This window comes from Ixodes scapularis, unplaced genomic scaffold, assembly GCF_016920785.2.
Source record: "Ixodes scapularis isolate PalLabHiFi unplaced genomic scaffold, ASM1692078v2 PGA_scaffold8__174_contigs__length_109621045, whole genome shotgun sequence".
In the NCBI taxonomy this organism is placed as follows: Eukaryota; Metazoa; Arthropoda; class Arachnida; order Ixodida; family Ixodidae; genus Ixodes; species Ixodes scapularis.
The window spans coordinates 75,551,508-75,579,262 of NW_024609883.1; the positions used below are offsets into that span (position 1 = coordinate 75,551,508).

At 45.7% G+C, this 27,755-nt stretch overlaps 1 protein-coding gene across 1 annotated transcript; it reads right to left on the bottom strand.

The window, feature by feature from the left end:
- Window positions 1-1,114: 1,114 nt before the first annotated feature.
- Window positions 1,115-15,928, bottom strand: LOC115320854. Its single transcript, XM_029981066.2, has 4 exons — window positions 15,877-15,928; window positions 10,284-10,402; window positions 10,077-10,196; window positions 1,115-1,150 (listed from the first exon to the last, which is right to left on the bottom strand). The coding sequence occupies exons 1-4, from the start codon at window positions 15,926-15,928 to the stop codon at window positions 1,115-1,117; spliced, it is 327 nt and encodes a 108-aa protein (XP_029836926.2).
- Window positions 15,929-27,755: the final 11,827 nt, after the last annotated feature.

A 27,755-nucleotide genomic window follows, 5' to 3' on the forward strand; every position in this document is an offset into this window, starting at 1 on the left:
GTCTATCTGTAATCCTTTAATGTTCAATCTAGTGCCACCAAAAACTAAGCTTCAGAGCAACGGTACTTGTCCATATTGTGGCTTAAAATCATGGCTGCCAATTTTCTGAAGCTTTGTCTGAAATCTCAGAGAACGTATTTCTGCCCTCCTCAAATGTTTTAGCAGCTCGTGAGAGAGCAAAGAAATATTACAGGAGCTTCCTCACACCGAATGCAATGCTAAGGAAGCCGCACTTTTCAATCAAGAAAATCGGCAGTCGTGTCTGCTGTGCACAAGTAACCAAGATGGTGGCGGCCTCATCAATGCAGGGGTAGAGTGGTCGGGGAAGGGAGTGCCGATACTCTAAGCGCAGCTCATTTAGTGGCTCTAGTTTAAGCTGTTTCACCACCATCGTTCACCATGCACCAGCTAGCTCAACTCAAACCGATAATTGCCTCTTAGCTTGGATGAAAATGTCAATGTGTGCATACTACCGCTTGTCTAGGCTTGTCGTCCTCGACGTTGTCCTGTAGAACGACGTCCAGGAAGACGTCGTGGAGAACCTCTAGGGCGCTCTCAAGGACGACCTTTAAGGCCACTTGAAGGACGCCGTCTAGGGCGACATCAAGGACAACGTCTAGCACGGCGTCAAGGACGACGTCTAGTACGACCTCTAGGACAACCTCTCGGCGATCTCAAGGACGATGTCTGAAACGACCTCTGGGACGACCTCTGGGCCGATCTCAAGGACGACCTCGAGGACGACCTCGAGGACGATCTGAAGGACGACCTCTAGGACGACCTGTAGGACGACGCCCAGCGCCTCCCAATACGGATGTGCTGCTTATGCGGAGAAGCTGCGCCGCCACGAGGGGCCTCCGCATATGGGCGGCGCACACGCGCGCCGCTCATAGGCACGGCGCTTTCAAGATCAAAGAGCGTATCGCGAAAACCGGATGACGTAACTACAGAACGCTATCACATTAAAAATGATGCATCGCATGATAATTATCACCACGTTTTGTGAGAAATTGTGAGAAAATCTTTATTGACTACAGTTCTGTTTTTTTATCCTATTACTAAAAACCCAGTTTTTCGTTGAAGTATTTGGCATCGGCCTGGATACTTGACCGCTTCATGACTCGTAGACGCATTCTCCTCGGATGCATATCTGAAAAAAAAATTGCATCGATTTAACTTGCACAACTTAATTATTGACATCTATGTTCACAATGGCAGGCTTTAATTCTAAGAAGGGCAGTCAAAAGTAGTGATTAGCTTTTTACTTTTTTTGTTTGTGTATAATTTATATGCTCTCATGGGGGGTTCGATCTTTTTATTTCATGTTCAATTTTTGCTCAATTATTCGATGCACAACGAGCCACACCTTTAATATAATATTGATGGTTTTTTGGCATACTAAGACACCCTGGGCATCGTTGGCTTTACGCCGATTGCGTGGTCCAAATCGTTTGCCTGCCGAAATATCCGCTGAATTTCTTCATTTTAATTTGCTCATACTATTACCATCGGCCATGTTTTCCTTTAAGTCTAACCTACCGTCGTCCTTCCGGAAAATCCTACTTCCTTTTTCGCAATTATCATGTTATGGCTTGGAAAAGTTCTCAGCATACATTGTTTATAAAAGAAGCTCTAATGTGCTAATTCGAGCAGTCGCCCATAGGTTAATTGCTTACCCATGATGCGAATGCACCTTTTAATGCTAAATTTATTTCAATGCGGGCAAAGTTAAGATTTGTGTCACGTCACCGAATCCGTACCATATGCCGTTGTCTCCTAATTTTTGCGGGCTAGCAACTCGTCAATTTAGGGTTGGGCAGTTTCCTAATACATATCTATTTGGAGAGTATTTTTTCACTACGTTTTATATTTGTATTTCTGCATCGCGGTACCATGTGCCCACCTTTATTTCGTATGTCTCCATTAAAATACCTATTCAGGTGTATTCCTGGTATAACGATACTATGAAGTTCCGACCGTTGCCCTGTAAACAGATGCTCAAGCAAAGCCTAGGGTCTCAAACTAGACCTCCAAGCAGACCGCCGTACGCACGTTCACCACTCGTTTCGTTTCGCTCCACTCCGCAAAAAAAGAAAAAAAAAAAACTAAAAATGAGGGAATTCAAGGCTCTGATATTCTCCGTTGTTGAGCTCAGCGCACGCAGCGTAGCGCTGATTGTAGACCTTTGATTAGCCGGCGAGCTGGAACTCGATATCTGTGGCCAATCAATAGCTGTGTGCTCTGCGCTACGCAGTGTTTGCTACGCTCGACGTCTAAGTATAACAGAGCCTTTAGGAGGGCTTATTTTAGAGCTCCGTTTACTAGAAGAAGCTTGTGCCGTCACTTCATAGCATGGATTAAGCCCGCGCCCGCTGCTTTCCGCGGTGTACGTTCTACTTAGAGGGTTTTAGCAGATCGTACGCTGTCAAGAGCGGGTCCAGCGGAGCTCTAGCGCTCGATCAACTATAATTTGTTCACCCTTAAGCTGACAAAAGAACCTCCGCCTTCAGCAGTAGCTCGCTGGCTTTCGCAGTTTTTTGGTTGCGCGGGCCTGCGCGTTCATACTTGCTTTAGCAAGGGCATAAAACCCACGCCGAAGGCGGACCTTCTAATGTGAACTTGAGGGTGAACGGAATATAAAAGTCCGTAAAATAGGACTTTAGTAGATCAAACGCTGTGGAAAGCGGGCATGCTTCGAAGTAAAGGCATCAGCTTCCGCAATAAGTGTGTAGTACCTCTATACTCCCTACACCCTTAAGCTCAGACGGCAGGATATGCCACAACCACGAGAGCTAGAGGTCGCTGTTTTGAAGCATTCTTCCGGAGAAGGAACACTCGCGCTATAAACGCATGTATGAAAGCCAGGAGCGCGGGCTATCTCTCACTTGTACTTTTGGCTACAGTCTCAGCTTAATTGCGAACGGAGTATAGAATACAGTCTTCTAAAAGTACCTAATCTCAGGTTCGAGCTTCCGTCAAGCCTCGTTGAAACCGTCAGTGGTTATCCAGTCGACCCCTTCCCGCTCCCAGCGTCGACCGCCGCACCGACGCGTCCGAATTCAACAAGCGTTGCCAGGTTAACTTCAGCAGTCGGTATTCGTATTATGATGTACTCTGTGTCGGGCTTCAGACTGTACGTTAATGTGTGAATTCACTCAGCCGACACTTTGTTGCCATGGTGACGCTGACCATAGCAGGCGAACTTAATGATGCGAAGGACACAGTGGGGTGGCGAGGTGAGGTGCGTGCAGGGTCTTCCGCCGAGCTTTTCAAGGGCGCAGCGTGAACAAAAATAGTTAAAAAAATGACTTAACGCGGATGGCTGATTTTTCATCCTCTAATATCTTGACCAGTTTTACACAAGAAGAAAGAAACAACAACAACAACAATAACAACAACAAAAGAAACAACGTGTTTTTATCTTGCAATTTGGAAAAAATGTTTTCAACCGCGAAGTGGGGCTGAATGACCAATGTGCCCACTTTTCAGTCTTTCTATTGCTTTGCCTTGGTTCTACTTCTATAGTAACTTTCGACATTACTTAAAAATTTAGGTATGCTATGACTCCGTGAGGTATTTCGGTAAAGGGTCGAAAGTCATGTGATGGCAAAAAGGGCTCTTTGGCGTTGCATTTTTACGTACTTCCCTCCAGCGTTCCGATTGGGCACTGCAGTCAATCATTTGACTCTTTACCGTGTTTTGACGAAAATACCTATAGTTGAAGTTTAATCATTCCATGGGTACACTCGCTAACCTTAGACAGATGTGGATATAAGTAATTCATGTTTGTATAACCTCTGCGAGACTAACTATACCTCTAAATGCTTGGAAGACCCAGCAGGAGAGTAATTGCTATTTTGAGCACATGCTTTAAAACTTTTACACGCAATCTGTTTAAGGTCTTGGATCTCCGTAGAAAGCGTGAATAAAAGCTATTGAAACCGACACAAAAAATGTGGGACGAAATTCAGGAGAAATTAACTATCTCCTGAAATTAAAATACCTATCTTTTCTTTTGATTTAAGATCTTCTGAAATAAAAACAAAGATGCAAAGAAACGTTGACAGGAGAGAAAGCAATCCCGGACATCGCCTGACGGGAATCGAACCGAAGACACGAACATTTCATCATAAAGCTCTTGGACTTCCGGGACAAGATGGCTATATTCAGAAACGCTCCCAAGCTAAAAAACCTGAACATTAAGGTATGGATAGAAAACGACTATTCTCCGAAGATAAGCCTCGCACGTGGCAAGCTTTGGGGATACGGCTCTACGTTTCGAGCGGACAGGATGAGAACCAGACTTGTGCACGACAAATTGTACGTAGGCGATAAGGTGTTTGTTTACGACGTTCAGAGCGAAAGTGTGATTGAAAAACACTGTGTCAGCGGTACGCGCCCTTGACTACCTCCCGCAAGGTCACCTGATCCTGCCTCCCATGCACACCAACTTTCATTTTTGTTCACAAACTTTCGCAGCATTTTTAATAAACAAGATATTTTACTTTATCATGTGCGCATGTGCAATTCTCAGATTATTTTAGGCACAGAGACATGGCTGAATAGTGACGTTCCAAGTGAACTGCTTCTTGATGCAGATTTCTCTATATACCGTAAAGATCGTACTCATCGCAGAGGAGGAGGCGTTTTGATTGCTATTAAAGGTTTAGAGTCTGCTGCTGTGACAGTCACTACTAATCTTGAGCTTCTATGGGTTGAAATTAAAATATCGTTTCAAAAATTTGTGCTGGGTGTGTGTTATCGCCCCTTCAGCTCTGGAAGAGATTTTGTTGATGAACTTGGCACCAGCTTGGAAGAAGTGTTTTTGACTTATCCTGACAACGTTATCATCCTAGCAGGAGATTTCAACTTTCCCGGCATTAACTGGGCGGACAGTTCTGTTGTTCCTTCATGTAATAGCCCCTTAGAGTGTTTAGAATTTATGCACCTGCTTTCTGCATTTGGACTTCATCAACAAATTGCTCAGTCAACACGTGGCGATTCAACATTAGACTTGTTTTTTATTACTCATCCTGAACATATCTCTTCCATACATTTCCTATCGCCGATTAGTGATCATGCCCTCATAACCATCAATCTTTCACAAAAGGTACCAGACAAAGAGAAGACCTCGAAAATCGTTTGGGACTACCCAGAGGCAAATATAGAGGATCTGAATTCCGCTCTCCTCCGGGCATTTGTAGACTTCGAAAACTCCTTCAATGGCCGTTCAGTCGAGGTCAATTGGACTTTTTTCAAGGACACACTGCTTAGCTCCGCGAACCAGTTTATTCCCAAAAAAGATACTTACCTCAAACTCATCTCCCCCCTGTTTCTCGGTGAAAATAAAGTGCATTTTAAATAAGAAAAAACGTTTATACCGCAAGGCTGTAAAGTTAAACACTGATAAAATTTGGCTTCATTTTCACGCGTTTTCCAAAGAGTGCAAACGCGTAATCCAGTCAACGAATCATGAGTTTTTTAATGTTGACCTAAAAAAGGTACTAACTGAAAATCCCAAAAAGTTTTTGTCTATAATTAATCCTACACCCAGGGGCGCCAAACGTCCTACCGTAGATCCGCAAGATAGCCCATTATCATCCGCGGTAATTGCCTCCAATTTTAACGCGTATTTTGGTGAGATATTTACACGCGAAACTTTTTCAGAAACTTGGCTATCTAGCATCGAAAGCCCAACGGTCATGCAGGATATTTACCTCTTCATAGACGGAATTTCGAATGTTATTGATCGACTCCCTGTGAACTCCTCACCTGGCTGTGACGGAATTAACTCCAGACTTAAAAATAACGAAATATACTTCCGCCAAATTTCTTCTCCTTATTTTCGAGCAATCCCTAGCTTTCTCCCAATTGCCGTCTGATTGGCTAAATGCTAACGTACTACCCATCTTCAAATCAGGTGATCCGAATGAGCTAAAAGATTACAGGCCCATCTCACTGACCAGTGTGTCATGCAAAATTTTAGAGCACATCGTCTTTAGCATAATAATGTCACATTTCCATAGAAACGATTTGTTGTTCTCTAATCACCCTATTGAAAATCGCTTTAAGGGAACTTCAGGAATTCTTTAAAGGGTGTGAAGGGGACTTCAGGAATTCTTGTGATGTTTGAAAGGTGAACCGATATTTCCTGGTGGGTTCGTTGGCCCCGTCAGAGGCTCTCCTGAAATGTCTGAAGTCCCCTTTACAATGCCTTGAAATGTCTGAAACCCTGTCAAGAACTTTTCTAATGGGGTCGGGAAAACCTTCAGGCTTCTTGAGATCTCTGTGGGGACACGGCCTAGGTGGAGAAAATACATGTCGCAGAATTAGAACATAGCTACGTATTGTTCACAAAGGGAAAACAAATAATTATATGGAGAATGTCGATTGTATGTCTGTACGGTCAGTTTTTTATTACTGCTCTTCTATCAAACACAACTGGGCTCCTCGACCCGTCTGTCAGTGGCCGGGTGTTCGGTCGCCAAGGGGGCTACGGGTTCGATCGCCCCATGTGGAGAATTGACAAGGCGCGGGCCGAGTGTTGTTGGCCGAGCGGCGTTTTGAGGAGAACAAGCTTTACTTGTTGCACTAATAATAATAAAAAGGGCAAGCCGAGAGCAGCGCGTTGCCCAAATTCAGGGACGCTGCGCTGGGGAGGTTCCGAGGGCGAAGCGGCAGCGACTCGTGCCGGGAACCGGTTTCCCCGCGGGGGACTGTCCCCAAAAAGGAAAAAAAGTAAATAAACAAAACTATTTTGCTTTTCACCAGAGTCGGAAGTCCTCTCTTTTTCGCCGTCGCCAAAAACACGAACAGGCAACTCAAATCCCCCCCGCCCTTTTACAATGCCTACACACACACACTGCGCTTCTCTCCCCCCGGCAATGGGGAGAGGGTGCAATACCGCCAGTTTCGGACGGCACGCTTCTGCAATGGTCGGCGGGAGAGAGTGGTGTGAGGAAGCCGAAGAAGTCAGGAGGCCGCTATAGCCATTTTCTTTCCGCTCGTGGGCGGTTTGTTTCTCACCGGCATGGAGATCTGGAACGCACCGTTTTCTACATCCAGAAAGGTAAGCGCTGCTTTGAGGGCTCGCCCCTTGGTCTGTTTTAATCCGTGCCGTTTCTTCCTTGGTTCCGCAGGTGAACCCCAGTTCGGCGTTGGCCGCCTTCGGCACCGCTCGAGCACCATCGTGTTCAGCGCATTCAAGGAGATGGTGGCCGGTGTCGGCCTACTCGCAGCAAGCCTGGCAGCCGGGTTCAGCGTTCAACCGCATGTAGTGCCTACGCACCGGGATCATGGCACTGTGGGTCCTGAGACGGCGGATGACGGCCGCTGTCCCGCCTTGTTCTTTGCGGCTCTTCGTCCGACCGGCCTCAGAAGAATCCAGCGAGCGAAAAATACGCCGAAGGCGCCGCCCCGACGACATCGTGGACGAAACCGTGACTGTGGTCGGAATTTCTCAACGGTGACGGGATCTGCTTGCGAGTTCGTGGTTTTCGCTAAACGTGCTTACTGGGACTGTGTATGTGTACGTGAGGTGCACCTGCTCCGTTTTATTAGCTGAACTACCGTACATCAGGAATTTACCCAACGGCATTGTGAGTACTTTGAAATATATTTTTCGTTGTGATAAAGAAGTTAGTTGTTCCTATTTTATATGATCTCTTTCGTCGACAGCTGCTTGCGCCCGGGTTTGAACAAGCGTTGGTTTTTATTGTCTTTTTGTGTGTTAATATGCATGTAAAACTCAATGTCCGCAATAAATTTTCAATAACGTTTTGAACTGAATTTTTGTCTATGGTTCACAGTCATTTGGGCGTCTAAAGGGTTGATGGGCTAAGGGGTTTGGGCTGAAGGGCAGTGGGGCTGGAGGGTTTTTTCTGAGGGGTATATCTGGAGGGTATTTTTGAAGGGTTTTGAAGGCCTGTGCGGTCCCATAATCCTTCAAGGCTGATGGGCCCTTTAGAATTATTTTCAATAGGGCAGCATGGCGTCCGCAAAAAACTGTCTCGTGTTACCCAATTATTCGAACTCACCCACGACCTTCATACCAACATGCACTCTTTAAAACAAACTGATGCAATATGCATAGACCTCTCAAAAGCTTTTGATCGTGTTCCCCATAACAGATTAATACTTAAGCTCCTCCATCTAAACGTCAGTAGTAACCTTGTCTCGTGGATTCGGGCCTTCCTGTCTCATCGCACCCAATCTGTGATTGTCACTAATGTCACCTCCTCTCCACTGAATGTCATCTCCGGCGTCCCTCAGGGTTCAGTTCTTGGCCCACTTCTTTTCTTAATTTATATAAACGACATTGCTTCTTCCCTCTCTTCCACCTTGAGATTGTGTGCTGACGACCTTGTGCTCTATCGCAAACTTTTTTCCATCAATGATTGCATAATTCTACCAAGACGATCTAGAAAAATTAACTACCTGGTGTGAATCTTGACTCATGACGATTAATCTGGATAAATCTAAAATTATGTCGTTCTCCAGATCAAAAAAATAAACTCACTTACAGCTACTCTATTTCATCTTGTGAACTAGAACGTGTGGCCACATTTAAATATCTAGGAGTGTTCCTTTCTGCAGATTTGTTGTGGAAGTGCCACGTTGACTATATCTGCTCTAAAGCAAATAGAACATTAGGATTTTTAAGACGACATCTTTATCTCGCAGACCCGTATGTCAAACGTTTAGCATACACTACGTTAGTTCGGACGAAACTGGAATACGCGTCCATCATATGGAATCCTCATCAATTGTATCTCATTAACCAACTCGAAGCTGTCCAAACTCGCGCCACTCGTTTTATTACTCGCGTTTATTTTCGAAAAAGCATTTCCTGTCTAAAACAGTCCATATCTCTTAATACACTCAAAACTCGTAGAAAAAACGAACGGCTCTCTTTCATGCACCGACTATACTACAACCCATGGTCACCAAAAACATTTATTTTCCCAGCTCATCATATTTCATCTCGCCTAGATCATCCATGTAAAGTCGAACCCATTTTCTCTAGAACTAACGCCTACAAATACTCACCTCTCTCTCTATGCATTTCTGAATGGAATAGCATGCCCTCAAGCCTGGTGACGATATGTAACCATAACCATTTTACGCAGGAGCTTCTTAAGTTGTTTGAGTAATCTCTGTGTAATGATGCTTTCTCATTGTTCTCATTCAATGTTTTTCCCAATTTTTGTGAATTTGATGTACCCCCCTTATGTAATACCTAACGTAGAGGCCCTTAAGGTAATAAAATGAAAAAAAAAAAGAAATCCATATACACTCTAGCATTGCGTCGAGGGAGAGACTTCTGAAAGCGAATCCGTCACGTCGCTACAACTTTTATTTTTTTGTTTATTGATGTCGCCACAACAATATAGACTCATAAAACGTGCTACGTTAAGAAAGGCTCCTCGTCTCTCACGCGCTGGGAAGAAAGAACATTGGAGCTCAGTTCCGTCTTCCTCGGCGTCTGGCTTCCAGCGCGGAACTTTGCCACGCGCTTTTTGAGCCGTTGTTTCTTATTATTGCAAAGGACAGACCGCATAGGGCAATTTACAATTGAAATGCACTGCAGGTTCTTGCAGGGCAGCACGCCAAGTGTTGGAAAAGTGTGAGTAACCGCGTGACAATATCACAAGATAGTCTCGCGTGATTTGATGTCACGGAAAGGTTTCGAAAAAGCCGCAAAAGTGTGGGGAAGCTAGCAAATCCAACATGTTCTGAGATAGCGACTTCACCCGTAGGATCAAGGTAAATCAAACATATACGTTTCTAGAAGGAATTTAGGCATCTCATGCACCGACAAATTAACCATTCCAAGAGATGCATGCTTCGTGCAGTACTTGACAAAAATGATGGTGCATGTCTCAGCTACGATATGAAGACGCCGAATTTATTTTCGTTTCAATTAAAATTACACTTTCCGTGGCATACGACAGAGACAGTAACACGAACTTCGCTTCAGGGTGGCCAGATTGAACCGCAAAATTTCAGGGCCGTGATTAAAATTCTTAATTTAATGGTAGGGCATAAAACAAATAAAGTTTGGGTTTTTGACTTACCCCGCCAACATTGCTGCATGGTTCTCTGTTCGTTAGCAGTAGAATAAAAGTCCCTCCACCATTTTTCCGGGCACGACGGATGTAGCAGGAAACGTAGCACTGAGATAAGTCAAGTGCAGACTACAAAGAAAAATGTTTTACAGCTTACAAAGGACACAATATATGAAATCGAATGTTTAGTGCTTCTTAAATTATTTTTATACTCACAATAACCCTCGTGTTATGACGCTGGTAACAAAGCTCCTTCAACGTTTGAAGGAATTCTCCTTTATTCCCCACGAAGCTTGGAAGGTCTACCACTTCTACAGCACCGTTTACCACGTCAGCTGGAACAACAATGGTAGAGCTGTCATGTGCATTTAATAAGGATTACGTATCAAAACCGCGGTAGCCAATCAGAACCAGTGAGTGAGAACGTTATCGGCTGAATCGAGTGGTATACAAAGCACATTTTCAATCAACGTAGGTGTTTGACGAAGGTAGCAAATATAGTGTGTTTCAAACGCTGAGACGTCTTGTGTGCTATCCACTTTTTTGTCCGTTGTTTCGGGTTTAAAAAAGAAGTGTAACGTCAACCAGCTCACATGCCTAATCACTCTATCGTCGTTCTAATGTTTGCCGTAAAAATCGGCGGCTGCGCGTAGCAATTTAGGCCTTTCATCAAAGACCTATTTCATAGGTGGATTTGAGCTCGTAAAATTCCAGGGCGTTTATCCCCTTCTGTAAAGGATAGAGCCAAAACACTTGCCAGGGTTAACGGCGGACGGCGACGCAAACGACCGAGTCGAGTGGCGGGGTGCGTTTGGGCGCACGTATTGATGGATGCGTCGAAAGCAGCGTGTAAGATGCAGCCGACCAGCTAAAGAAAGCAGACGACATGCAGACGACATCCGTCGGCATCAAGTGCGCCGTCGTTATGCAACCATGTTTTATTTTGTTACTTGAAGTTTTCGTATCACTGCTCGTATTTATTTTCAAATCAAAGGTGCCTTACAAAGGGATCATATTCATTTCAATAAACCATGGTCTTCGCCGGCAGCCTGAATATATATTTTTAAAGCAATCCGGAACCAGAGCCGTTTATGCAGAACTTGGTCATTATGTGGTGAGAATAGGGCAAAAATAAGGGAACGCCATTGACTGAAATTGTTTCAATGACCTTGGGTGTGATCATCGACAGCTTTTGTGACCAACCACAAGACACAATTATTCTTCTAGTGGAGGCAATGAGCTTAAGAAATACCCTCCAGTCACAATTTCCAGCTAAGGATGTATTCAAGTATTTTAATTAGGCTCGCCAGAGTTAAATTCGCGACTCTTCGTAACTTAAAAGGCAAAGCACGTAACTGTATCGTCGCGGCGACATTCAGAACGCACTCAAATCTTTTTTTTGATTGGTGTAAGAAAAGCTTCTTTACATATTTACAAATTGAGTGGCGCGCAGGCCACACTGAGAGACCCTACATTATGCTTATCTAAACACGTGTGTGGGGGGGGGGGGCAGTATGACCCTGCTCTACTCACTATGAAAAACCTATATTGCCATCGTTGAAGGAATTCCTGCTCTCTAAGCTTCTACAGTTCACTCTAACAGTAGTCCACTATCTACTTGGGCAACATGGGAAACATTGGGAACATGGGCCTCAAACGGCGACGCTGACTCTTGGCCCTACATCTGTACTTCCACAGGACTCAGCGTACTAGTATCACAACCAGTTTCTCAAAGCGATAGTGTGTACGCCTTTGGAAATGGGTGCACATCCCAAACGGTCCAGACACAAGAGTGAAGAACGTACACGCAACTACACAAGAGGTGAAAACATGCTTATTTGTCTCTGGCCAAGTACAGTGGGGAAGATGCCTGTCGCGGTAACGCCCCAATGTTACAACTTATCCCTGGTGTGCAACATTCCATACCCATACTTCCAGCCAGTGTCGGCAGCGTCGGCTGGTACGTCTCCGGTAAACATGCGATCCCAAATTACGTGGGAACTTCTTGTTTTGTGTCGGACAGATACGCCAGCCGCGCAAAGTGTTTCTCACATTCGTGACGCGGGACTTTCCTGAACGTATACAGTGGGACACTTTTCAGTCAACCGACGCTATTATCGCGACGAGAGAAACATAACAAAACGAGGGAGTCTCCCCGGCAGGACACAGGTCGCCAAGCACCTGGTCGCGTGCCACGTCACAAGTGTTGTCATACGTGACGTCACAAGGGTAAATTTAGCGGAAATATTTTCCGCCAGGATTAGCGGAAAGATTTCCCCGCTAAATTTAGCGGCAATTTTAACGTTGCGCATAACATCACACGTAACGTCATGCGACGTCACGCGCAACGTCACGGGATGTCATACATTACGCGTTTCCTATAATGATGTCACACGTGATGTCACACGTGATGGTAACGTCGTGACGTTACCCTTGTGACCCTCACGAGGGTCACGATGGTATTCCTCGTGATCCTCGTGAAGGTCAGCCACGTGACTTTCGTGAGGGTAACCCTCGTGACCCTCGTGAGGGTAATTCTCGTAACCCTCGTGAGGGTAACCCTCGCGACCCTTGTGACCCTAGTGAGGTTAAGCCTCGCTGATCTCTATAAAAATTGCTGGATTGCGTTCAGCCGCTCCGCGAATGCGGCCACTGGTGCCCATCTTTTTGGTAAAGTTATATTACCTCTAGCCAACCCTATTGAAAATATTTCTAAAAGGGCCCGTCAGCCTTGAAGGATTATGGGACCTCACAGGCCTTCAAAACCCTTCAAAAATACCCCACAGAAAAGCCCTTCAAGGATACCCCATAGAAAAACCCTTTAGCCCCACAGCCCTTTAACCCGTCAGGCCCTTTAGCCCATCAACCCTTTAGACGCCCAAATGTCTATGAACCATAGAAAAAAATGCAGGTCAAAACACTGAAAATTTATTGCCGACATTTAGTTTTACATGCATATTATAACTCAAAAAGCAACGCTTGTTCAAACCCGGCGCAAGGAGCTGTAGACGAAAGGGATCACATCAAACAGGGACAACTGACATCCTTATCACAAAGAAAAATACCTTTCAAAGTACTCACAATGCCGCTGGGTATATTCCTGATGTACGGTAGTTCAGCTAATAAAACCGAGCAGGTGCACCTCACGGACAGATACACAGTCTCAGTAAGCACGTTTAGCGAAAACCACAAACTCGTAAGCAGCACCCGCCGCCGTTGAGAAATCCCGAGCACAGTCACTTTTTCGTCCATGATGACGTCGCGCCGGCGTCTTCGGCGTATTCTTTGCTCGCTGGTCTGAAGTCGGACGGACGAAGAGGCGCAAGGAACAAGTCCGGACAGCGGCCGTCATCCACCGTCTCAACACCCACAGTGCCATAATCCCGGTGCGCAGGCAGAACATGCGGTGGGACGCTGACCCCGACTGCCAGGCTTTGCAGCGAGTAAGCCGACACCGGCCACCATCTCCTTGAATGCGCTGAACACAAAGGCGCTCGAGCGGAGCTGAAGGCGGCCTGCGCCGAACTATGGTTCACCTGCGGTACCAAGAAAGAAACTGCACGGATCAAAACAAACCAAGGGGCGAGCCCTCAAAACCATGCATGCTCACCTTCCTGGAGGAAATTGGTCCGCTCCAAACATCCAGGCTCGGGGGATAACCGGAACCGCACACGAGCAGAGAAAAAATGGCTATGGCCTCCCCCGCTTGCACACAGCACCCTCCTCCCCCCGACCGCTGGCCTGGCAGCCCTGCACCCTCTCCCCATCGCCGGGCGGAGAGAGGCGATTGCTTTTTGGGGACAGTCCCCCGTGGGGGGACCGGTTCCCGGAACGAGTCGCTCCCGCGTGCGTCCCTGTTCCTGGAAAGCGCGCACTGCTCTCGGCTTGTCCTTTTTTTTTTTTTTTTTTCTTGTTTTTTTTTATTTTTTTTTTTATACATGGTTGCACGTATTTCGCCTCGAGCGGACAGGATTGCGTTCGCCTCAAAACGCCGCTCGGTCAACACCAAACGGCCCGCGGCTCGTCAATTCTCCACATGGGCGGTCGCCCTCAGTAGCTCTTTCGCGACCGAACACCCGGGCAGTGACAGACGGGTCCAGGAGCCCACTCGTATTTGATAGAAGAGCAGTAATAAAAATCTGACCGTACTCACACACGATCGGCATTCTCCAAATACTTATTTTTTCCCCCGTAGCGTACAATAAGCAGCTATGTTCATTAATTCTGCGAAATGTGTTTTTTCCACCTGGGCCGTTGCCCACACAGACATATCAAGAGGCCTGAAGGTTTTCCCGACCCCATTAGAAAAGTTCTTGACAGGCCTTCAGACATTTCAAGGCATCGTAAAGGGGACTTTAGACATTTCAGGAGAGCCTCTGACGGGGCCAGTGAACCCACCAGGAAATATCGGTGCCCCCGTCAAACATCTCAGAAATTCCTGAAGTCCCTTTCACACCCTTTAAAAAAATCCTGAAGTCCCATCAGAGCGATTTTCAATAGGGAAGGTACAGCTGCTGCAGCCACTATCATCCATCCATGGCATACGTCGTTGTGGCAGTTGTGGTAGCAGGCTGATATCAGCATAGCGTGAGTTATATTTCGTGCTTGATTAAAATTTTTTGACGAAACATATTTTTGAAACCCAGAATGAACGGTAGCCCGATTTTTGAGGACCCGGTGAAAGTTTTACGAAATCGCGGCACCGAGGAAAAGCAGGACAGCACCCATCCAAAGTCGCATCGAAAGAAGCATGGAAGCAGACGCCGGTACGAAGTCTGCTTTCGATGCGAGCTGCGCTGCTTTCCACCGGTGCTGCGCTTTCGTAGAACTTTTGCCGGGTCCTCAAACGTGAGGCTACCGTTCACGCTGTGTTTCAAAAATCTGCTTCGTCAAACAACTTAAATCAGGCACGAAATATCATCCACGGTAGGGTGTACTAGATCCACAGCTATTTTGTGGCAGCCTGCCGCCGCAGCCGCCATTGCGTTGTCCGCCATATTAGTATGATGGCTAGAGATAATATAACTCTATAAAAAGACGGCCGACCGTAGCCCTATTCCCGTCTATAGGCGGAGGTGGTCAAGCGCGATCCAGCAAATAGACATAGAGATCAGTGGCAAGCCTCTTAATCCTCGTGAGGGTAACCCTTGCAAACCTCACGACGGTAACCTTCGTAACGTTACACGTGACGTCACGTGTGACGTGATTTTGGGATACGCGCTATAATGCAACGCGCGGTTACACCCACACCGACGCCGTCGACGCCGCTCAAGCAGGAAACGGGCGCCTAAGAGCTGTGCTATAAAACGAACAGCCGAACAGTAACTTTTTGCTTGATATGACGTTGAAGTGTTGCTTTATGCCATTTGATATGTCCCGTTTTAGACAGGCCTTTAGACTACTTCGAAATGCAGTAGCACTGCGTGTCCTTTATGAATAATTCTTTAAATAACCCCAGGCAAACGTCGTTCTCTTCCCTCCGGTGTGCTCATTGTGTTGCCGTTTCTTTTCAGACTATGGGCAGGAGATTCAACTGTCGCGTCCCTACCGTCTAAGCGTAACACTGCACAGAAGGAGCTAATACCATCATGTATAATTTTTCGATTTTTCACCCAACGTTTCGTAACATAAAAACACAGTTCTATAAATATTTTTTTTAAACAGGGACACGAAGTGTATTTCTCCCTAAAAGCGAAGAGTCGCGTACTTGTGTTTAAGCAATGTGCGAAGTGAAAATGGAGATAAATTTCGTCTACGGCGACATGTTTCCAAGAACACCCAAACAAAGGAAGAAAAATCGAGTATTTACCACACTGATAGGCCACCACAAAGACCAGAAATACGCAAGCGAGTCGAGCCATGTCCTTTGTATCTCGTTCTAGAGAGGAAAAAACGATATCAACGGTCAGTATGGAAATATATAGAACAACAAATATTGCGTTATTAATTTACCATTTCCATTTAAGTATTGCTAGCATTCGTACGGGTGGCATTGTTTTGTGTGGGTGTGTGTGCGTGTCTATGCGTGAACCTCTGTAACAAATACAAAGTTAGCACCATTGGGTAGGCTGTTGCATCAGTGTTTCTAGTACAATCACTTCACGTTCAACACTTTATGGTAACGTCGAAGGTGTCTTCGCGCTTTTCGTTCATCTGTCTTGTTGGCTCAAAATAGAGTCGCGTAAACGTGATCCAGAAAAAAAAACATTGCCCTCTCCGGTTGGCTTCAGCCAAATTTGTGCATAATTATAATGGTTAATTCCGGAAAGCATTTAATTTTAAATTACTTAAACCTTTATAAAATCTTTACAGCCGAAATAAACTTTCTCGCTGATGCCCATAACCGGGCACGCATTAAAATCAACTCATTTTTATTTCTCGTAGCTGTTGTTAGCGGCACTCAGTACGTTATTTCACAATGCCCCAACATCAGGTTCGAAGCTTTTGCCGAAACTGTCTTATGCAATGTGTAAGTCAAAGAGAGGAGAAACAAAATTACACCATCTTCCCGAAGGGAACTAAGGGGTGATGCGGAGCGTCGCAGATCGTTATTAACGGTGTTAGCAACGTTGTTAGTAACGTTGTTAACTTGCGTGTTATTACGTTGTTAACTTGCGTTGGTTACCACACATCGCTTGAACGTTGTTGGAAACTCCGCGATGCTCCGCATCACCCCATGGTTCCCCTCGGGAAGATGGTGCAATTTTGTTTCCGTTTCTTCTTGTGGGTGCTCCGGCGGCGGGGAGTGGAGGGGGGCTCTCTCGTCGTCCCCGAAAGAGCCTGCCGCCGGCAGCAGCCAGCGATCGGCTCAACAGCGGCGCTGCGCCGACGAGCTCGCTCGCTCGCCCCGAGGGTCGACAGCCCTCCCTCCCGGCGGCCGAGGAGGAAAAGCGCGTGGACACACGCCGTCGCTGATGCTGGCAGAGCTGGCAGCAGCGCACACCAGAGAGAGAGAAACAGCGGTGAACTGAAGGCGCGCAGCGCGCTACCGCTGCTTATATTCACACTTGAAGGAGAGGAAACTAGAGGAGGAGAGTTGCGCGTGTGCGCGCGGTGTGAGTAGAAGCGTACGCACGCGAGGTGCACGCAGCTGGTAGAGCGAGAGAGCGGAGAGGAGTAACGCGCAGCTGTTGGAGACAGTGAAGGAGGAGAGTAGCGCATGCGTAGTGTGAGTGCGGACTACGACGCCGCGGGACATAGACCCGAGCAAGAGATGCTCCGCATCTAAAACGCGTCGCGAGTGAGTAATCCCGTTCGCCAAGGAACTCCGCACTCGCAGCAGTTCTGCGGACCGAAGTGGACGATGCATGGGCCGTGATTTCTTTATCCGTTGGAACTTGGAACTAGTTGCGTCACTAGGGTCCGCAGCACCCGAGGCGGTAGCCCACCGCGACCCCCCCCCTGAGTGCTGCACACGGGGCAGTCTCCCCCCCTCCCCCCCTTGTGACGCCACTGCCTTGGAACACGTCTGGTTGTTATCAAACAAGAAAAAGTGGAATAATAATAAGCACCGTTCGAGGCCTTTCCTTGAAAGCTAAGCTTTTGTTCGCAAAAGAACTGTTGGATTTCCGAAAGCTATAAACAAGGTAAGGTGGCAGTTTCTACGACTAGCAGACAACGGCGGGGTTCAGCGTTCGAATACCAGACCCTGACGCCACTTCTTCTCCCCCGGGAGGGGCAGACAACGTTCTTGCGTGCTCTTATCGGAGGGAGAGAATATGTGGAGGCCGATACAGCTAGTCTTCGCGTCAACCCACTATATTTATTTCATATTATTTGAATAAGGCGTGAAACACTTCTTAACGGAACCCCCGCAGTCCCAAAAGTTTGTCCATCGGTGCATTTGTAGTTAAATTTAGCGAAAACATTCACGTCACGTGACCTAACGTGACATATACTCCAAGTGGAGAATTCGACGTCACGTCACCCATACGTCAATTAGTTTCCTCGATACATTTAGCGCGAAAATTGGTGTCACGTGACATTTCCATCAAGTGAAGGAACTAACGTAACGTGACCTATACGTGAATTCAATTCCTCCGCTAAGTTTAGCGGAAAAATTCAGTTGAGTTTCTCCGCTAAATAACACGAACAAATTGACGTCATGTGACCTAAACAGCAATCCAGTTTTGTCGCTAGATTTAGGGGGGAAATCGATGTATTGGACTTCATGTCATGCAATCCGTAGAAAAATTTAGTTTTCTCGCTAAATTTAGTGGCAAAATATACATCACGTGACACACCAATTCCCTCTCCTCATTCCTCTCCTCCCTTCTCCTTCCCTTTTTCTCTATCCTTGACTTTCCTAAGAATATAGTGTTTAGTCCGGAACGACTGTTTAATAGGGAGTTTTAGAATAACGTACGCACTTTTAGCGCAGGCTAGAGCTCACTTTAGCGCTTGGGTTAGCACACGCTACGCAAGAGTGTTTAGAATAGAGTTTCTCCGCCGCGACGCAAAAGCCCAAGTATCTCACGGTCGCAACGCCACCAAGGTACACTAAATCATTTTATTTAAAAAATCCAAGCTTTTTGGTTTAGAGTAACGTATTAGGTTTGTTTAAATATAAGAATGCGACGGGAGTGGTCGACCGATCGTGTCCGCTTCCGTTGCCTCGGAAAGAGAGGTCTCGTGTATGGACTTTCGCCGCCTTCTCCGAGAAACGTTCTCGCGTCGAAAGCAGCAACTTGCCGGCGATCGTTGCTCACCTTGCCGAGTCTTCCGAACCGTCTGAGACGTGCACCTCGCGTATAGTGCAATGTCGTCCTGCATTAAAGCGCAGTCACGAGGATGCTGCCTATGTCGCGCTCTCGACGCCGCCAAAGCGGCCGCAGTCGCGGTCGGGACAGAGCCGCCATTTTTTAACTGTGCTTTTTTTGTTTTAGCCAACTTCTTCATCACGAATCCTTCTTGGAGGAGCGCAAGGACTCTGAGCTCGCACGCAAAAACTGAAAAATAGCATACGCTAACATAGCACACGCAACGTGCAAATCGCACGTACCGTTCGGCGCATGCGCAATGGCGACGACGCTATTTTTTAATACTTTAATTGTGTGGTGAAACCCGATTAACGTATTGTTAATTTAGAACGCAATCGTGGGAGTGGCACACAATTTTTGGGATAGAACATACTTTTGGGGGAAGACGTAAAACGTAAAACATTAGACGCGAAATCGAGATGAAAAAATATTACGGTTGAATAAAAAATATAATCGAATGTTCCGGCTACGACGGGTGGCAGCACACACTCATTGGCTGACCTCCACTCTGTTCACCAATGAGCTGAGACTACAGTGGAAGCTACGTGACCGTCGGATCAATCAGCCACCTCCCTTTAGTCACATGCCCCGGCTCCCTCTCCGCATGGGTATGGGCGGGAGCGTGTTGACGTGGCGAAAGAGGGGCGCATGACTGGTCCAACAAGAACCAGTCATGCGACCCGCTATATATAATTGATCGACGGCTTTCGGATCGCTAGCGAACAATTACTCGAGAGCTACGCTATAGTAATGCCAGTACCTTGCATTTGAGTGGCAGATGCGCACCAGCACAAAAAAAAAAAAAAGAATTAAAAGTGAAGTTTGATCATTTCTATGAAAAGAGTGACGCCACGAGCGTCTCCGAGCTTAGATGATCGCAGCTAAGAAGACGGTGCTTGACTATTTCGATACGCTACCGACAGATGGCGCAACGTGAGAAAGGAGAGGCTGATGCGACTCGACCGACTATCTCCCCGTATAGCGACAGGTGGCAGGCAACCCGGCCATTGGAGCACGTAGAAATCAAGGTAACACAAAACGCTTGAAAAGAAAACTTAAATATTAAAGCAAGCAAGTCAAAGCATCAGAAAATATTACATTACAGAAACTCGCGTCGCATCGAGGAAAGCGTAATAAACACTTTCCTTAGACTGTTTGCTAGGACCAAGACTCGACTTCTCGCCCCCCTAGGGCAGCTTGGTGCGTATCTTCACCACTTCAGGGAGGTAAGTGCCCATTTACGATGTTTTGCGTTCACGAAGTAGTTGAACGACTTTTATGTCCTAAGTCGTCTACATGTATATGGGCCAGGTGACTCGAATAGGTAGTAGTTTAAGATGCGCCCACGATGCCTGGAGACATTCGTTATTTCTTTGAGGAGTAATCGGTAATATTTTTTATCAAGGGGAACAGGAAGCCGAATAAATCCAGTGTAAGTAAAATTCTGAGCGTGTCAAAGTATTTCCTCGTCACTGAAACTTTTAAAGTACGCGCTACTCATTACGAGTCCTCAAAAATATGCAAAAACCATGGCCAACCAGAAGCAATCTACTCCTCCGGAAGTTTTGCCATGTTTGTTTTTGTTTACCGCTGAACACTTTGTATATTAAAACTAACACCACATTAATAAAGAACAAATTTTAATCACTATAACGTGTAAAAATTGCATTGAGTTATCATATATATATATATATATATAAATGACATCGTTAAGTTGTGGGGAGCCGAGGCGTTCGCATATAAGTAAAAAAGCCACCGAGGTTCAAACAAACTTGGACAGTTTAATCGGGCGTTTCGGAGGGGGACCCTCCTTCTTCAAGCGTGACATAAAAGTGAATAGGGTTACATGGTGGCCGAGATTCTCACTCGGAGAGGGAGAGGAGAAAGCTGTATATGAGAGGGGACGACAGAAGGCACAACATAACAACACAAATGCCCCAAAAAGGGACGGCAACAGCACTTATATTTGAAGTTAAGATTTACGACAGGCGGAACACAACGGTGTCCGCAGCCCCGAAAAACCTTCCCCGATGACGGAACCGCGAAGGCAGGGCCCCAAGGGCAATAAGCCACACGCGGCCGGCAGAGCGAGGCATCTGGAGCCGACCCCGGCCCGCACCGCCGCAGGCGAGTCCCGCACACTTGCTCCCATGCCCGTCCGACTCCGACACCGGACCAGAAGCGCCAAAGGGCGCCGCTCACAATACATCTGCTAGACAAAGAGCGAGAGGGGAGCTGAGAGGGGGGGGGGGGGGGGGGGCGGATCGGAAGGGGCGACGATTTGGCCGTTCACATGAGCTGTACGCCACTCGGTCTCCCCGGGCTCTCATTAATGCCACACTCGACCGCGTCAAATTTGTATATGAGATGGGCTTCCTTGAGCTCCGTTCTATGTTCGATCTAAAGCCGGATTGAAGCAGAATGACAGAGTTTGTCAAATGAGTGGTCAGTTTGTGCCAAGTGTTTAGAGAGTGGAAGACTGGGTAATTTGGTCGAATGCGATCGGTGGTTGGGAAATCATTTATTGAAGGCTGTCATGGTTTGTCCCACATACTGCATCTGACACACCCGACACTGAAGGAGGTAGACAACGTCGGGAGTGCAGCACGTAAGGTCCCCGCCAATATATATATATATATATATATATATATATATATATATATATATATAAATATATATATATATATATATATATATATATATATATATATATATATATATTTATAAATGTTAGCTCTTGGCGGATGTGCTGGGGTCATGGAGGTAGGATGCTTCGGTAGGCGACATAACGCCACCAGCGGTTAAGCCGGGGGAGACGTTTAGCTTGGAGGGACACTCCTTCAACGAGGACCAAAACCTAAAGCTGCTATTTGACGAATAAGGCAAAAAAGACAGCTGATTTGGAGCCTAAAGCTGATTTGGTTGTGTTTTGGTAATCCTTGGGGGCGTTCCGCCGACCGCAACCATTAATTTCGGCTTCACTTGGATTTTTCTCTCTAGGCTGACATGAGCCGGCATGTCGCCTCCCCTTATTCGTATGTCCATGGCTGGGATCCTCAGGGAAAGTGTGACGGAAAGCCACCAAAAAATGTACGAAGTGTTTAGGATCCTACTCAAAAAACGAACTGTAGAAAAAAAATGGCAAATTGAAAGAAATATCAAAATTTCAAACGCGCTTTAGCAGGAATGGCCCCACGACCTTACGATTGTGAGCTCGGCATTCTACCACCGTGCCATGTACATATCGTAAACTTCACTGTCGCACCCGGTTGCGGGTAAACGCAAAGCTAGCTCGGCTTGTCTTTACTGAACACCAACGCCGATCACAGGCGTTATTTCGTTCGGCGTTAGCGTTCGAACAGTTTTGTGAGAAGAACCAAGAAACAAAGTTCGTGCCCACCATTCTATGAGAATATAACAGAGCATAAAATAAAATCACATGCCACCAGAAAAACACACACACACACAACCTGCAAGAACTTTTGTAAACCCCAATGAATGGCTCGGTAACACGTTCTGTGTATACCGACGTTCTCTGCATAAATAAAGATAAATCAAGCATTTTCCTATCCAGGTTAGTTCATAAAATTTGAACGAAATAGAGTGTAGAGTAACTTACCAATAAAATATTATCTTCGAAGCTCTAGGGTCTGCAGGTGTCAGATGTTTAAGACTGATTATGAGCCTTAAGGTTTTTGAGAAGATTTATATAGTGGAGACGGAAACAAGCACACAATAAGTGCATGGTCGAAAGGTTTATTTCACTTTTTTATTGTGCACATTCATCGAGAATTTTTAAGAACTAAAGTGCATGCTTCTACTGTTGGTGGAGGTCGCCGACTCACAATCGTCATAGATCAATTTTTTATTTTATTTTGTTTTTTGAATTTTTAGATGCCCTGAGAGCCGAAGTTTATGAAACTTCCTGCTTAACAATTGGCAAATTGTATGATCGACAGTAAGTAAGATATAAGAATAAAGTAAGCGACGTATACGCACTAGTCCTATTCCTGGATCCTAAAAGATTGTTCGGTAGAAGCAGCATAGCTTTGATAAAATTACATCAATCGTCCTGATATAGGTAAATTTACATAGCAATTAGTTAAATATACTTGTGTCTTACACTTTGGAGCTGGGCTCTTTCACTTGCAAGAAGCTTCATAGCAAATATGACACGTATGCTTCGTTTCATATACGCACTACCGTTGACGATTTTCGTCTTATCAACGATGATTGCGTGTCGCCCGAGGGGTGCTTGTTTGGGCCTTTTTGGGGTCCGCTCTTAGATTCTGGATCTTCCGAGACTTGAGATAATGCGCCATAGCACATTGAATAGCACACACATTTATTATCAGAATGTGCGTGGTTTGCGGACAAAGTCTGACATGTTTTTTACATGGGTTTCGGCCTCGAAAATAAACATTTTATGTATCACTGAAACTTGGTTAACAAGTTCTATAGCTAGTTCTGAGTACTTTAGTTCCGATTATCTGGTTTTTAGATGTGACCGGGATTCGGCAGGTTTCTCCTCCACCCTCCTGGGAAGCGTACTTACGGCTGTACAGAAATCATTACCGTTCTTTCGGCGGATTGACCTTGACATAAATGAATGTGTTTGGATTGAAGTTCGAGTCACGAACTGACGAAATCCGCTTATCGGATACTATTGCTTTGTGCTTATAAAGCAATTAAATGCAGAGGTGCAACCGGGCTTTACAAGGGTGACGCAAATAATCCCTGCAGAAAGGGAACAAGAGGGACAAAGGACAAACACAATTTTCCAAACACAGCTAGGTGACTGGTGCGCGACCAAAAACGTCTGCCTTTTCCGGGTATCGAACCCGGGACCTCGCCATTTCCAGTGGAGCGTTCTACCAACTGAACTAACCAGGGGTTAAACGTCGGTAGAGAAAACAGGTTTTCTCAGCTGCCACCAGTCTAACAGCGAAGTAGGCTGTTAAAGAAAAAAACCTTTTTTTCTTCGCAGTTACCCTTTAAGAGAACTTTGTAAGTTGTTTCCAAACGCAAGTGTTAAAGATAGTTTGTTTTGACCAATTTCAATATTATGTAAATATATAAAAAAATATTGTAGATCTGTACTTGTACAGTTCAATTTCTCAATAACTTGCCAAAGTGATTAGAGTAAATAAAATCATAACCAGCAGGGGGCACCTTTTTTAGTGAGTGTTTGGTGAATGTCGTTACTACGGACCCCGAGCTTCGTGGGTTCACCTATAGTCAGTGAGTGTTTCCAGAGCACCCAGTTGCATTCAGTCCGCTTACAGGAAGTAAATTCTGCAGAATCCAGATCTGACTAGCTGGTTTAGCTCGTGGCGGAAGTTATCAGTCGGCCATTATGAGGATTTGCCCAAAATAACAAAAAGCGTATATAAACATTTCGCGTTACCACGGGTATCACGGGTAACCACGAGTGGGAGCTCTGCACATCGATGAGTTAGATCCGAACGGAAGGTGCTTTGATTTCCTCTGGTTTTTCTGCTTTATATCATGTAGACGTTACTCTGGTTCGCCAAAGATGGTTGCCGGCCCGTTTGGTCGCTGCGGTTGCGCTGGTGCTGTGTTTCAAATACTACGTTTCAGGCGCTAAGCCTAAGATTTGACTTCGATGTGTTTTAAGGGGAGAGATAAAGAGAGACAAAGACAGAGACGAGACGAGACAGCAAGGAGCAACACGCGCAAAACCTAAAGGAAATAATTTAAGAAAAGAAAGAAAATCCAGTCTCGCTACAGTCGAGGAAAGTCGATTCAAGAGATCGCACGAGAACGAACGGCTACGCTGTACGCTTCGACCGCACATGGCAGCGCCTAATTGGCGATGGGTTGGAGCGCGACGGCTGCGTCGAGACTCGGTTCTGAAACAAATTAAAATGTTAAAAGGCGCGAACTAAAAGAGGACAACGAAAGACACACGTACAAGGACAAGCGCCAGAAGTGAAGCTTGGGAGCTTCGGTACTCGGGGAACATCCAGCGACTGTAGGTTCACCTACACTTGTCTGGCTCTGCGTGGCCTGGCCATGACAGGAAAAAATGATTTCATGATGGTTGTGCTGGGCAAAAGGAAGGTTTGGACCCTTCGCCCCCCCCCCCCCCCCCCCCCCCGGCAAGGCTATACAGCACCTTGGCCTCCGTTTCCTGCGGAATGGTGTCCTGGTAAGGCCCGACCAGGATAATCCAGTCGGTCGCCTTTCTTGTGATATCCCCTGTCGTCTTTCACTTTCCTCCTACTCAATTCTTTCAATTTGTGCCTTCTTTTATGGCAAGGACCAAACTTGGGTGGGTATGGATTTCCTTATTTAGAACAACACTTGGGCACGGTGTTTGGGAATGCGCTGGTAGAGTAGCATTCTTAGCAACGGCTTTTTTGTTGAGGTGTTACCTCTTCCTTTGTGGGACAGAATGGTGGGTGGCGAACCAAAGCCACTGAATTCCCAAGCAAACCAAAATACCCAATCCGCCTCTGAAAAGGGTCACACCGAAGCAATATTTCTATCAAGTAATTATAGATGGGCGGCCCCGCACGGGCCGCCCCTCTTCACATTCACCTGGCGGTGTTGTAATTGTAGTGCAGATTGGAGTGCCGTGTAATGGAGTCCCTCTTGACACTTCTTTCGAGGCTGCGGCTACACAAAAATTCTTACTGACCGTCTGATTATAATTATTTCTTTGTATCTCCCAGCACACATTCCCTAACACGTGCATGACATACAGGACATTTTAACTCACTTTCACAGCCGTTATTAAATTTAGGTAAATCTAATGCTGATAACACCATGAGGGACAATGCACGAATTGATTCCCGTAGTGGGGTTATTGAGCGATCGCTACTGTTTTCAAATTTTTCTTTAAATAACAAATCCCCAACATTTCTTAGTGCTGCACACAGCTCTTTCACCTGCATTAATATTTCCCTTTCATCACCAATATGGCTTCCTTGTCTTTATTGGAAGGTTTCAGATAATCCACTTGAGAGTGACAACTTCCCAGATATCTTAGAAAGCTTTGTATACCTTCCCTGAGTTCAGAGAGGTATGCATACTTGGAAACTAGACAAAGCGGTCTGGGAACGTTTTAGCCAAGTTGCTACATTCAGGGCTTCACTATCTGCTATTATGTCCCCTGAGGAGGCTACGACGTGTGGTATTCAACAGATGATTAATGCCGCCGAGCAGTCTATTAGCCATACCTCCGGGAATTTACCAAAGAAACGCGAGCCGTGGTGGCACGAAGGCTGTTCAACCACCACAACGAAGGAAAATCGAGCCTGGAAAGCTTCCCGGTGGTAGACAACTGTGAAGACTAAGATTACCTTTAAAAGGCGCAAATGCAAGCCCGCTAGAGAAGAAAGCTAGCAAAGAAGACATCTTGGATTTGATATCTCTCCTCTGTAAGTACTTTTTCGTACGGTTAAAGAGGCTTGGGATTGCCTACGCAAACATCAAAGGCGACTACCGATGTTTTACCATTCCTGCATAAAACGTATCCTGGGGTCTGTCAGAGATGTTACCAATGTTCTCATTCAGCGTTTCCACGGTGAATTCAGCTCTAATAATTATATTGCATACTTCTAACAATTTACATTTCGCACAGTAAGTACTCTATTCCAACGTTGGGTACTAACCCGGTGCAATATAATGTGCCCTTTGGAATGTGTGAGCTCAAACAAGCATATGGTTTAATTATCTAACTAAAACCCCGAGCCTGGAACGAGATGGGACGGACAAACACAAGGTCTTCGACAAAGCTGAAATTTATTTGACAACAAAAGGGCTGATATAGGCATCAATTCCTACACAAAACGTTAGAGACGAGAGAAGGCGAGAGAGACAAAAATGGGGAATCTTCTGCCAAAAGCAGCATAGCAAAGCAAACGTTAGAACAGAACTGAGAAGCAGTGACCCCTATTATACAACACAAAAAAAGACAAACATTTTTCAACACTGTTTGCACTGGCAGTGCCTCCAAAACCACTAAAAAGAAAGATGTTTCAAGGATAACTGAAAACGTACACTTTTCTGGCGAAGGCCAGAACTATAGAGAAGGAAGGACGCAAAAAACCAAACGACGAGGAACCCTACACCACGCAAACTGATATTGATAAAGCTTGAACTTGGGTACAATCAACCAAAACCTCCTAGGCCACAACGAAACACGACCTTATGCGCAAAGGCACCAAATTTGTAGGAATTGACACTACTTTAGCCAGTTCACTGTTTCGTTCGCTCGAAGAGAAAATCAGTCTGTTGCGACAGATATATTACAAACTCTAGTGAGTACACTGACGCTCCTATGGTCATCGTTCACTAATTTGAAAAACTAAAGGTGAAGCATGCTGATAATTTCCAGTTTTATATTATAATTTAATAATTTACAGGACTGTTTTATAACTCCGAGAAATTATCTATTGGTTTTAGCTAACCTTCATCGTCCAATATATTTTTCCATAATACATCCGAGTTTCTTCCGCCTTTTCAAACGCCAATGCAGCACCGTGTGGCCAGTAACGCGCCATGCTCTCCCAAACATTTTCCATAGTGAACGCATTAATTTAATTGCCAGTATCATTATTGGAGAGTTGTATGCAGTATTGTTAGCAGAGGATGTGCATTAGACTGAGGAGAATGGAAAGGTAGAATATATTTGTAGACTTGCAAAGTGTAATTACTGCAATTATCTCCCTGAAAGACACCAAAAATACGCTCATAGCGCTTGTGCGTGTCAAGATTAATAGAACATTGCAGAACGGATGTTACATTGCATTTCGTTGGGTTCCAAGTCACGTGAGTATATTAGGCAACAAGAAAGCTGAGGGGCTGGTCTCGTCTTCCAGGAATCTTCGGCAATTGACGTATCTCACGAGCCAGTTTGACTACGCCACCGCTGCCGCGATGAATCGAGGGAATTTTTGTC

Bases quoted from the DNA above. Each gene is read 5' to 3' on its own strand.
- LOC115320854 (XM_029981066.2), bottom strand. From the start codon at position 15,928: ATGGCTCGACTCGCTTGCGTATTTCTGGTCTTTGTGGTGGCCTATCAG. The intron at 10,403-15,876 runs GTAAATACTCGA...TTGTTGTTCCAG, and splicing joins TGTGGTGGCCTATCAGTGTG to CTGACGTGGTAAACGGTGCT. The intron at 1,151-10,076 runs GTAAGTCAAAAA...TTTTTTTTTCAG, and splicing joins CATGCAGCAATGTTGGCGGG to ATATGCATCCGAGGAGAATG.